The following is a 12,500-nucleotide window of genomic DNA, read 5'->3' as shown; positions in this document are numbered from 1 at the left end:
TGTTAATAGGTGCTTGCTTCAAATATCTATCAATGGCCGCTCGGATGGCTTTAAGTGAAGAAACTTTGAACGGTTCGCCATTTGTTTGTCTCACTGACACATAAAACCTCTGCAAACACGTGTTTAATTCGACTTTGGTTTGTTATTCAATGGGTGTTGTAATTTCTTTTTGGGTTGAAAACCAATTAAAAAACAAAACAAGAACCGCAATTGTTACTTTTCTTTGACAACTTTGTTTTGTTTACTTACGAACTTTAGTAAGCTTACGCGCAATTTGTTGTTGGTTTTAAATAAAGCATTTTATTTCGGAACTTGTTCTGCACTTACCTTTAAAAATCTTTATTCCATACTTTGTAGCTTTCTTTGTTTTTTCTGGCATGCCACTTTGCAAAACGTTTTGTACGTCTTCTTCAAACTTTACAAAAACGCGAAGGGGAAGCCATTTTTCAACAGCTCCAGGTGCCGTCTATCGATCGATAGACGGCACCTGTGTAGCCAATCAGATTGCGCGTTTACGTGATAGTCGGTCACTGAGGTATGCTGAAACGTATTATGTAAACCGCGAGGTGCATATAATACGTCATGCAAGCTACCAAGGGGCACGTAGAACATAACTTCCGGCCTAATCAGCAGGCCCCAGCACCACCGGGGGGGTGCATATGTCAGGTCATTTAAGCCGCCGGGGGGCACATGAATCATCAAATTCCGGCCTAAACAACAGGCCCGCACCACCGGGGGGTGCATATAACACATCGCCACTTCTCAGAGGAAGAGATGCACAAGCCTTGGCTTATTTAAGAACTCGCCGTCAAAACTGAAATTTCGAATTTCCTCATATTTTGTCAGGAGAATTCCTTTAGGGAACTATTCACAAAAATAACACTAAGACTTTCCAAAGATTTTTTGTTTTCGAGAAATTCCGGCGCAATGTGAAACGCCGTGATCCCATCGCAGCCGGCGTTAAATTTTGACAACATTTGGTCCATTTTCAAATCACTCGGGAAGGAAGACGGCTCCGCGTATTGAAACGATCTTTTGAAGTTAAGTTAGGCATCCTTCTGAGAATACGGTCTGATAAAAATATTGCTGGAAGATTCTAGTTTACATGCAGTTTTCAAGGTCCGAAGGTTCCTTTTTTCGGCATTTTCGTTAACACTTGACATTGTGGAAAATTTGCGGACATATATCGTGTCCTGGTACATTGAAATTTGTATCAAGTATTATACTTGAGGAAAGCTCTATTCTTTTACTAAAACATATAAAAAATCAAGCTTAGGTAATTTAAAATCCAAGCGTTGACGGAAGTAAACACACAGGGAATTTTTGATTTCTTGTTTTTTTTTTTTTAAATGGCAGTGGTCACGCAAGTTTACGTAAAAAAGTTTTAAACAAAGTTATTGTTTATGTTTCATTTCTGGTGGAATAAGACTAAGTTGTTATTCGGAAATAAAATCTCATGTGTTGATGAGTGTATACGTATAAAATTAATTTTATTCCAAGTAGGTGATCACCGATCGCAAACGAAAAAATGAGAAGTTCAGTTGTTTTGTCGGTCCGCCAGCGTCAATAATGCGAAGGAAACGAAACAAAATTAAGAAATATTTCATATCTAAGTGGATCTCAATCCCCCAACAGACAACAATGTTTCATTAAATTACTAATCGAATCGTGTGAAAAACACCTTTGGTTCAGTAAAGTTGCGCAAAAGTTGCATTTTTTTTTAAATCCTAGATTTGGCAAGGTTGATATCGCATCCTTACTGTCAATAAAATGTCGTGACAGGCACTACATTGAGCTGGACAAGCGAAGAAGAGAATTCTAAAAGCTGAAGAATAAGTTATCTGTATTCTCAATTTGCAGTTCCTAGACTATATATAAAAAATAGAACTGAGATATTAGAGCCGGTAGAGAAAATCATGCGTTCACTCTAGTGCAAAGCTGGCCATATTAATTTAAATTATCTTCAACAGCTACACGGCTATAATATATTTGAATGAGCACTTACCGTTCCAATGCCTGCAAACTAGGCATTAAATGAACCATCCCCATTAATGCGAGCAATAAGGCCAGCTCTTCTCAGTCCGATCCGGATAGAAGAGTACCAGAAAATAACCAAGATTGTTTGCATTTTACTGCCATCATTGTGTACATATAAGCTATTTTAAACTTGCTATTTATAAACAATGACGCTAAATGGTTATCTGATAGTCATGACGTGCGTAGGTAAACACCGGTTCCTGGTTCAGAGTGCTTTGCTCCATATTAGAAACTGTTTTTCTTCATAAGCACATAAACTATGGTGCTCAGCATTGTGATTGTTGATATCACCATTTCTAGTTGCTCGTTTGTGTTCAGTCAGTCGTACGTTTAAATTTCTGCCGGTCTCACCAATATAAGTGGCCTGGCAAGCTCAGCATTTGATCTTGTAAACTGCTCCCTGTCTGCGGTTCGGTTCGTCTTTGTCCTTTACTTTCGTCAGTAGTTGTCGTAAGGTGGTTATAGGTTTGTGAGCTACACGGATATTGTAGGGTTGTAGAATCCGTGCGATAGTCTTCGAAGTGCCCCTTACGTAAGGTATAGTTACAGTAGTTACGGTAGTCGCATCGTTGTTTGTGACGTTAGGTTCGGTGTTCTTGTAAGTGTTACGTCTAACAAAGTCCTTGTTATAGTCCTTGTTCTTCATCTTCAATGTCATATTTTGCAGTGTCTATATATTTTCGGCTGCAGTTATGGCTCCGTGCTAATTTTCGTCCTTCATTGACGACGAGTCCGGTTGCGGTCAGAGTTCGTACTATTGCAGCAACCTGCGTTTGTTTAGGTGAATGCCAAAAAGACATATCCAGTCATCCCTGTCCTGACGCCAAGAAGGTGTTTGATGACGACAAAACTGACAGTGAAATGTAATTAATCCTCGCGTGCGCATGTTAGTAAAGTTATCGACTATCTGATGTTGTTGATTGAACATATGAAGTTAAGTTTACTGAACTTACATCACGGATGTAACACAAACAGCGGTGATATCTGATCAAGGTACGATGGTCTAAGAACAAAAGTCTTTACGTTGATGAAATTTAATATTCTGTGAGGATGAGTTGAATAACAACCTGACCATCTGCCCGCGCCATCGAGATGCCTGCGGTCTTCGTTGGCAGTGCAACAAAAGAAACTGCGCTGTTCCGCAGGAAATGGGCATCAACAAGCTGAAGACCGCAAAAGACGACTGGGGAAACGAAATTAATCAGTCAGCAATTATATTTCAAAGCTCTGGCTTCATAGTCCCCATCGGCTCTCGTAAGTACAAAATACTGTCTAGCTCGGTCGGAAGGGGTCGAGAGGGGGAAAATCTGCGTGACTAGCAATCCGCAAGGGTTGCTCATCTTAACGCTCGCGAAACCCAGATATGCCTGTATAAGCCCTGGAATCATCATCATCATCATCGTCGTCGTCGTCGTGGTGATCATCATCATCATTGTCGGTGAATCGAATAAAGGCCTTATAGATACTTTTCTCTTTTCTTTATGGTTAAGTTTTAGGTTCACCTTTTCCTGTCTCTATACCACGTGGTAACCTCCTCTTAGATGAAACACAGTTTACCCGCTTTCTCTTCTCCCCTTATTAACTACATTCATTGTCCTCTTTTTTAAATATCGTATTCACTCAAGATTGTTTGAGAGTCGGTTGGAAAAAGTAACAGAAAAGAGTTCGATTTCAAAGTATTTAACTGAACTCAATGTTTACGCTTTATTGGTGATTAACAAAACAGATCATTTCTGGAGTTACATGTTCGATCACTTTCACTCTTTTGTTTTGTTTGTATTTACTCAAGTACTTTTATTGACGTATGATATAAATTATAAAAACATCGTGACTATTAAGATCGTTCTTAATAAGTGTGGTAAAATATAAATCAATGATTCTTTGCCCCTTTCTTTTATTTAGCAACGCTGACACACCTCCAAAATCCTTACGTCACCTATCTTTTATCTTTGTTTCACGCCCTTATTTATTAATCAAGCCATGCCGTAATTAGGGTTACGTCAAGTTTAGCCGGTGCTTGCCGAAAATCCTTTGTAGACAGTCGCTACTATCAGTAAAATTCTGACAAGCCGCCTCTAGATACCGTCGTGATAACAGAATATAAATTAAAATAATATACAACAGTTTAACAGATAACATGCTAGAAAATACGATCGAAAATTAATTTCTAGTCCTAATTAATTTCTCTCCATAAAACGTCCGGAAGCTGAATATCGTGGTTTCTCAATCGGCTTCGATTTCTAACAACAGGTACTGTACGCAAACACGACGCCGATGGTCACGAAAACGTCAATAGATAAAACGGTCAATGAGCAAAACAATGGCTGTGCACGTGCGTTAATTTTAGTACATCTCTTCACCGTCTTCGGCCAAACATGTACAACAACGTGAAATCACCAAGTTCAACGTTTTGTGAAGAACATGAGTAAATGAAAGTAATTTTTTCATTCCCTGTGATAACTTGAAGATTCATTCGCACCCATCCTTTTACTGGATTGGTTGGCCACATTGTGCAAATAAAAGGAATTGGAAAGAAGAACGAAGCAGTACCAGTAACTCGAACTTATGTTTTCAAGTGACGTTTTCGTTGGCGTTGCCGTAGTGGTTGCGTAAGGTCCCCACTATTCTTCAGATGTGACTGTAGACAAACAAATTAAGGAAATACTATTAAGGACACTTTTTACAAATAGCTGTCTTGTTAACGTGTTCAAAGATAAAAAAAATCAGTTTTTGTGTTCCTTATTATTAGCAATATATAGTCTGCCACCGACTTATAAAGTAAACCGGCAACACTTTACTTGCAATAGGTGTCCTCACACAGCTCGGTCGCAGTTTTGATTGGGGCAAATATGGCATGTATTAAGTACTGACGCCGATAATTGATAATATGAAAGACAATTTACAAATGATCACGTACAAATTGATTGTCGAAAAAGGAAAAACCCTGCATGCCGAAGACATTATTCAACAAAGGCTTGAGAACTCGAGATAAGAAATGAATTAAACATCAATTGTCTGGGGTCTCAATACAATGTATCTCCAGAATGAACTAAGGGACTGTGCAATAATTATCTGGAGGGGGGAGTTCTAAAATTAGCAAAGTAGGCCTTAAAATAAAGTTGCACCCCCCTGAATTTGAAGTTTGAGGGAAAGTTACTTTCAACCCCCCCCCCCCCCCTCCCCAACCTCCGATCCTCCCTACATCCCTCTTTACCTATACACTAATTCTGGTATGTCTGCATCATCAATAAATAAAACTTAATGGAAGCTGCGCTCCACATAATCGTCACCTGATAAACCACCTTCATACTCGGTTGACTCCTCCTCAGAATCACTTGAGGTATCATCAGTTTCAAGAAAGAAAAAGGAAAACAGGAAGAAATCAGAACATCGAAAGAAAACAGCATCCGAACATAGAACGCAAAGGGCTTGTATAATCTTCCAATCGCTGGGAGGAAGTCCCGTTGACTGGGAATACAACCCAGAGATATTTGGCATCCCGCAAATTGACGATATTGACCAAGAGACATTATTACTGTTTACATCCAGGGGCACCCAACGGATCGTTTCGGTAAATTATCTGCTCGGAAGGCCTTAATCCCTTACAATTTTTTAAAGGGAATTTTCATCTGGAACGTTCGTGATATGGGAAATTTAAGGCCTAGTGTTTTCGGATTGAAAAAAAATTGGTTTCGGGTACCGAGGAAAGGACAGCTACGATTTTCGGAAAGGAAATAAGACTTAAGGTTTTCGGGAAATGGACAAAAATGCCCTAGTAATTTCGAAAAGACTTAAGTTCCCCTAAATTAATCGAATAGATAAGAATATTATAGCGCGTTCTGAAATGAACCTACAGAGCTTTAAAGGCACTCCCGGTAACTTAAAATTACGTTTCAAAGCATTTGAGAGAAAACTGTCGTTAGGTGCCCCTGTACATCACATACGAACAAATCTTGTCTGAGGGACTTGCTTTCCTGTAAATGCTTCGTTGGGTAAGCGGAAGTGCTTGTTCAAAACCGACTCGGGATTTAACTCAAGTCCTTGAATATAGGTTTAATATTGTTGAGATAAACTGTTCATTTTTAGTACAAGGTTTTGAAGCTGTTAAGATTAATATTTCTTAAAAGATTCCGAAAATTGATTTTGATTAGCCTACATGTAATATACATTATTATGAGTCCATGGATTGAGGTCAGACCTCTCAGTTTAACTTCTAACCCCCTACAAATGTTTAAGAAATTACATCTTACCCCCCCCCCCCCTACCCTGCGCTTTGGTTTAAGTTTAGACCCCCCTATTAATCTTAGACCCCCCCCCCCCCCTCCAGATAATTATTGCACAGCCCCTAAGTGAACAGAAATAACTTGTCTTCGGAATCCCTCATTATCACTCGATTTCGCGCCATGTTCACTCCATTTAAAATGGTGGCGAATTAGTGTGAAAGGGCCTATCACCTCTGATGTAGCGCTTCCACGTTTCTGTTCCTTGAGTAACGAGGCAAAGTTGAATGTTAATTCTATTGACGGTTCATTTGAACACAAACGTGTTTTTCAAATTCAGCAATGTATTCAAGGCAAACTTCGACAGAATTTTGAACATTTCGGGGCGGAGTCTCAGCCCAAAATTACGCTTGTAAGGCGGCAAGAGTTTAAAATTTGACACAAGATTCCTTTAAACTGCTTCGCGAATTTCTTGAGATATAATTGAACATTAAAACCTGTAACGTGTAATCACTACACCTTCAGAGAACCTGTTTTTATTATTGGATCAAGAGTGGTTCTGGTTCATTACGGTTAGAGAGGATCAAACTTTGGAGGCGAATGCAGACTCCTTTCTTCAGAAACACAACTCCTTTCCGCAAAATGTGGAAACATTGCATCAGACACGAGGAAACCTTTTTCCAGACGAACTTCATATGGGCAGCTCCTTTACCTAGAAAGGAATAAAAAATTAGCTCCCTGATGTACTTTTTTGTTAGGGCGTTGTACTTTTCGAGACCAAGAGAGGAATTTATCGTCTCTACGATAACGTCCAAAATACAGTAAACGCCCAGGGCTGACAAAAAAAACTTGTTTAGTCCGTAAAAGAAACAAGGTTTTTGCATCTGATTACCTGATATAAAACAAGGACAAATAATGAAATAACAGTTCATAATATCTCAATGAGTCGAAGTAGGTTCAGCTCATGAGATGTTAAAAATACCATTAAGGCTTACCTAAAGCAACTAGCAGCACTGAGCTATTTAGGACCACGAAGAGGACATTAACCAATACCGAGTCGTTTCCATTGTGACGATGGGGGACATCACAGGTGGTGTACATTGCTCCAAGGCACACGTCAAAGAAGATGACCCACAGCACAAAGGTTTGGAGTCGATCTTCAAACTTGTTTTTTATTGGGCGAAAGAAGGTGTAGACCACTCCAAAAGCACTCACGGTAAAAAGAGTAATGCCCATCTGTGAAAGACTCTCAGATTCAAAGAGAAATATTAACGAAATTAATGTCAGTTTACGATACATCTCTGTTATCTCCCAAAACCAAAACTTTTTCTTATAGTTTTCAAAGAACACTTTCAACCCGAAAGCAATTTCCCTATCAGAGTTGGATTCGCGATATTTGTAAACGAGAAGTAGTATCGGGAGAGGAAATCCCACAGGATACAAGGCAAACACGGCGGCAATGGGCCAGTACAACTTGTGTCGGGCAATGAAACATTCGATGGAATAATCGGCTTTCAGGAGGGAGATGCAGTGTTTCCCGTTATCTGTGAAGCAATGTGTGACACATGCACCTGGAAGAGGTAGCATTTGGATAATTATTTTACTTGTCATTGGATATAAGGCCAGTGAAAATAAGAAAATGTTCCGATAACAGGACTTCTTCAAACTAGATACCGCCCGTATTTCTTCCCGGAAGGAATAATTCAGCTTACTCTTGAGGTGGCGCTTTTTAAGAAAGAGGTAGAGTAAAATAAGGAAAATAACTAACAGATTGACAGAGATAACCGAGAAAAACTTAATGAATTGGTCCATTCGTAGTTTCGGAAAGATGCAGCTTAACGGAGCAAACTGCAAAATATTTCCTTCGAACAGTTTCAAGCATTTTTCCATGGAGATCAATGTTACTGGCCACTGAACTCTCTCTAACGCCGAGAAAATACCACCAATGGCTTGGTAAAAGCCAATCACAATCTTGAAACAGGACATGACGACGTCTGCGACAGTACGATCGTTCTCGGTTTTCTTTGAATCGCCCCACAGAACCATTAGAAACACCACAACAAAAAGTGCAATCACCACAAGAGAGGAAATTATAGAAACAGTTAATCCTGGACATTTTAAGCAAGTGTTGAATCGAAGGTAGTAGCCTTTAGTACAAGTAGCACACAGGTTGCCTTTATATCCTTCATAACATTCTGAATCAATTCCGCCTTTGCATGAGCCAGAATCAGGACATTTTACTGGTTTTGGCAGTGACAGGGGGAATTTGGAGAACCTTTCATCGTAATCAGCCCCAAAGCAATGAATATTGTTGATGAATTTTTTATAGCTGTCCTTGTCCCTTGGGTTAATCCAGTTCCAGTAATAACTGGGCGCCAATATTGCTGTATCGTTTGCACAGTTTATGCCCTGGCGTGGACACGCTGAACAGGGCCCAAAACGATCCATACGGTAAAAGCCGTGCAGACATCTACAAGCACGATAGCCAGCACTTTGATTGGATAGGGTACCTGTTGAGAAGATCGTTGTTTATTAACAATTTTCCGCGAAAATAATCATTGAAGCAGTTGCAGGAATGATTATGATTTGATATATGATATGATCATGTACCACCTCTAAGAATTAAACAATGACGAAGATAGTGTGGATGATACGATTGGTCCCTGCTCATTATCTGTTAAAAAGAAAAACATATTATTACATGGTGTGATCTGTGCGTGTTCACGTGAAAAGGACTGATCCAAAGTGCAAAATGGGCAAAGTTTTTCAAACTGTTTTGCTATGTCACGGAGAAACATTTCCGATTTGGGGGTCGAATTTTATATTTAGGCTTAAACTTGGCTTGAGTGACAAACAATCTGTGTACTGCTAGGATTTTATGGTCAATGCGTTGCATATGTACAACAGAGGTTTTCGACGTCATTTTGACGAGTAGGCAAACACGTCTTGAAATAACAGTGTTTGTATGGGAATCCGATTTCAAATAAGTTGCTTAAAACATCGTTTGTGAAAAATGCGTGAATTGGAAACGTTTGGCACAAGGAAAAGGATTTTAAGAAAAAAATTGGAGGGCTGTAGCTGTGCCAGAAAGAGTCCAGTCGTGTTATAAATTGTTCATATATTTCCCTGTATTTTTTCTCGCGAAATAATTTTAGCGGCAGTTCACGGCTGGTTCGCTATACAGACAGATGCACGCAAAGTTCAAAACACGACTGTACGCTTTCTGGCACAGCTATAGATCCCTCCATTGTTTTTCCTTTAAATCCTTTTCCTAGTGCCAAAAGTTTACAATCCATGACCCTTAAGGGAAAGGAAGTATTATGAAAATTATTTGAGATCGGATTTCCATACAAGCATTGTTGTTTCAAGACGTGTTTGCCTACTCGTCAAAATGGCATCCAAAACCATGATAAGACCTATTGGTACATGGTGTTTACCACAATACTACTTACCGTATGGACAAGCCCAGCAGTCAGTTGCACTTTTACCAGGAACACGCTCCACGGAGACAAACGTACCAACACTGCATCTCTTGCATTCGACCTGCCCCATTTGGTCTTGGTAGAAACCTCCTGCAGATACAAAAGAAGGGAACAGTTTTACAGCTGTGTTAATGGTTTCGTAAAGGGAAAAAGGATTACTTTTACCACGAATGAAAGGTAATCAGAATTTTAAATGACTTGATGGATGCTGAAGATGAGAAATAATGGGACTGGTATCATGCAATGAAAAGAAAGAGAGAAAGAAAGAAGGTAAGCCTACTAGATTACGTTACGTTTCGCTGTTTTTGTATATTTATCTTTGTACACCCACCGGTACACCATAAAAGGTGAAAATACCTCGGCATTAGGCCCCTCCGAATAACGTAAGACCAAAAATGTAAGTAATTACCGAAAATTGTCAATAGAGAAAGCCAAGGAAATTTATTTAGTCCTGCTTGATAAGGCGACAAAAATATAGCAAGATTCACAATGATGAAATGAACTTCAAAGAGGCTTCTTTGGAGGCACAACGATCCATTGAAATGGCTTCTGGGTAAATTACTGATAGCCTATAAGTTAAGAGTGAAGTAGTTACCGCTTAGACAGGGGCCCCACAGCAATTACAACTATGCTGATGTGGAAATGCTATGGGATTGCATTGTCTCTACGGATAGATGACTGGGGGACGAGGGTAACAGGCCAGACCTTGTCACTGATAGAAGGGAGAAGGTGAATTAATGTTTTAGAAATGGCGTGTCCAAGCTGGGGAAATAGGCGCAACGCCGACACCCGCAGGACGGAGAAATACAGAACGATGATAAGATAACTAATGGAAAGAAATGAGGATTTGAGAGTGCCACAGACGAACGTTATCGTGCTAGAAAGGTGTAAGACAGACAAGGTCTTAAGTATTATACAACGTACCATTCTGCTGTACACCTTAAGAATTATGAACATTGCACTTTCACACTAAATTACGTTACGTTACGCTGTTTTTGGATATTTGTCTTTGTACACCCACCGGTACCCCCATAAAAGGTGAGAGGAGCTTGGCATTAGGCCCCTCAGTACAACCTAAGACCAACCATGTAACCAATTACAGACGATTGTCAATAAAGAAAGAAAGAAAGAAAAAATGTCCGCATCATCATCCCACTCTAACTACCGATCATTGAGAAGATACGTGGATGGGCATATCAAGAATTTTATAATAATAATTTTGATAAATTTGATAAGTAATGTCTAAGCCTTCATGTGGCGTTATAAGGAGAAAAGTTTTCAATATGAAGTTGGATTATTAAGTTTTAAACTGTTTTCAGTTGGGAGGACAAAACATGTGACTATAAAGTCCCTCATCGGTTTGCTGGATGTATGTGAACTCAGGAAGGAAAATTAAGTAGGGACTTACAGGACTGATCATTACAAACTATATTTATCTTTGCAGAAGTCACATGATATCGGGATATCAGATAAACACTAAAAAGTGGAAGATATCAAAGTCAACTTAGGTGTAAGAGTTCAAGATTTTCTCAACCTTTACGATCATTTTGGGGGAATTATTTTCATCTAGTGTCAAAATAGAAAACATCACCGTCGCTTAAACGAATTATTTCTCCAGAGTATAATGCAACTTCAGCGGTTGCGAAAAGAAGGCCTGAAAAAACTCATTCGCAATTGAAGTATATAAATTTCATGTATTTAGCTTCACCACCTTACTCTCATGCGTTTATAAGGAACACAAAAAAATGACCAGATCAGAGTTCGATCGACAACTCAGTTTCTAGAGCACTGCTCTGCTATCACAGAGGGCATGGGTCAAATGCCGTTAGAGTCTGAATTTTTTTAGACCTTATTAACGGTGATAGTCCCACATTTATCACTAAATTACCTATCTTAATTACCTGCAGGGCACGCCACACAAGATCCATCGCCGTTATAGAACCCAGCAGAACAAGGGCTGCATTTATAGAATTTTGCAGCAAAAAAGCTCCCTGTATCTTCTCCTCTTTGGCATTCAAACCCTGCGCGGTTAAATCCATCTTTATAGAAAACCTCGTCATCAGTAAGCAGGATATGAAAACTTGTTGAAGGAGCACAGTCACTGAATGGATAAAACATCATTATCTAAACTTACCAAACAACAATATGAAACTAAAGAAGTCAAAGACAAAACAAGCATTGTTGAACGAAGAAGGCCAATAGTGGGGAAGGGGGTGGGGGGTTAAATGGGAAAACGGCGACATGGAAGTAACAATTAAGAACAAGGCAGTTCTAGTAAATTGGGGGCACTGAGTGATAATAATTTCAGAGCGCGTTCGTATTCTTATGATACTGAAACAAATACCTTGCAGATAGTTATTAAATAAACTTAATTTTGCCATTAATAGTTACCTTGGGAAAGATCTTATATTGTAAGTAAAGCGCCTACAAGAGGCACCTACACACTGGACCAAACACTAACTAATATGTCGGAGCTAAGACGTCAAGCATCTAATACCCATTAGTAGTTCAGACCACCAGTCTCTGATATCGACACCAAAAATCACGCAAACGATCCTCGCTTTACCCAGGGAAGCCGGAGTGATGAAACAAGAAAATACATACATACATACTTACATACTTTATTGTTACCTCCCCAATGGGGCTTTTCAGGAAAATGTCAACACCCTTGGCTGACAACTTAACTCTTGAGGAATTGTAGGAATTGCAGTATATTCCTAGGAATACATCGGTAGTCAACGAGAAAGTATCCGCTTTCAAC

General features: G+C 39.4%; 2 protein-coding genes across 3 annotated transcripts in view; both read right to left on the bottom strand.

The window, feature by feature from the left end:
* The window catches only part of LOC146451853 (uncharacterized), a 97,960-nt gene that overhangs the window by 55,287 nt on the left and 30,173 nt on the right, over positions 1 to 12,500 (bottom strand). The window lies entirely within an intron of this gene.
* LOC146451854 (cysteine repeat modular protein A-like) overlaps positions 6,422 to 12,500 on the bottom strand; it is a 9,772-nt gene continuing 3,693 nt past the window's right edge. The window contains exons 3-6 of the mRNA XM_085098555.1: positions 11,641 to 11,840; positions 9,710 to 9,829; positions 7,253 to 8,767; positions 6,422 to 6,969 (exon numbers count right to left, since the gene is read on the bottom strand). Coding sequence (XP_084954681.1) covers positions 6,797 to 6,969; positions 7,253 to 8,767; positions 9,710 to 9,829; positions 11,641 to 11,840 — 2,008 coding nt within the window. The 3' untranslated portion in view covers positions 6,422 to 6,796. The remainder of the gene's footprint in view (positions 6,970 to 7,252; positions 8,768 to 9,709; positions 9,830 to 11,640; positions 11,841 to 12,500) is intronic.

Source organism: Pavona decussata, unplaced genomic scaffold, assembly GCF_977016875.1.
Source record: "Pavona decussata unplaced genomic scaffold, jaPavDecu1.1 SCAFFOLD_383, whole genome shotgun sequence".
NCBI classification, from domain to species: domain Eukaryota; kingdom Metazoa; phylum Cnidaria; class Anthozoa; order Scleractinia; family Agariciidae; genus Pavona; species Pavona decussata.
The sequence above is the reverse complement of the archived record's forward strand: the minus strand, read 5'-3'. Positions and strand labels throughout refer to the sequence as shown.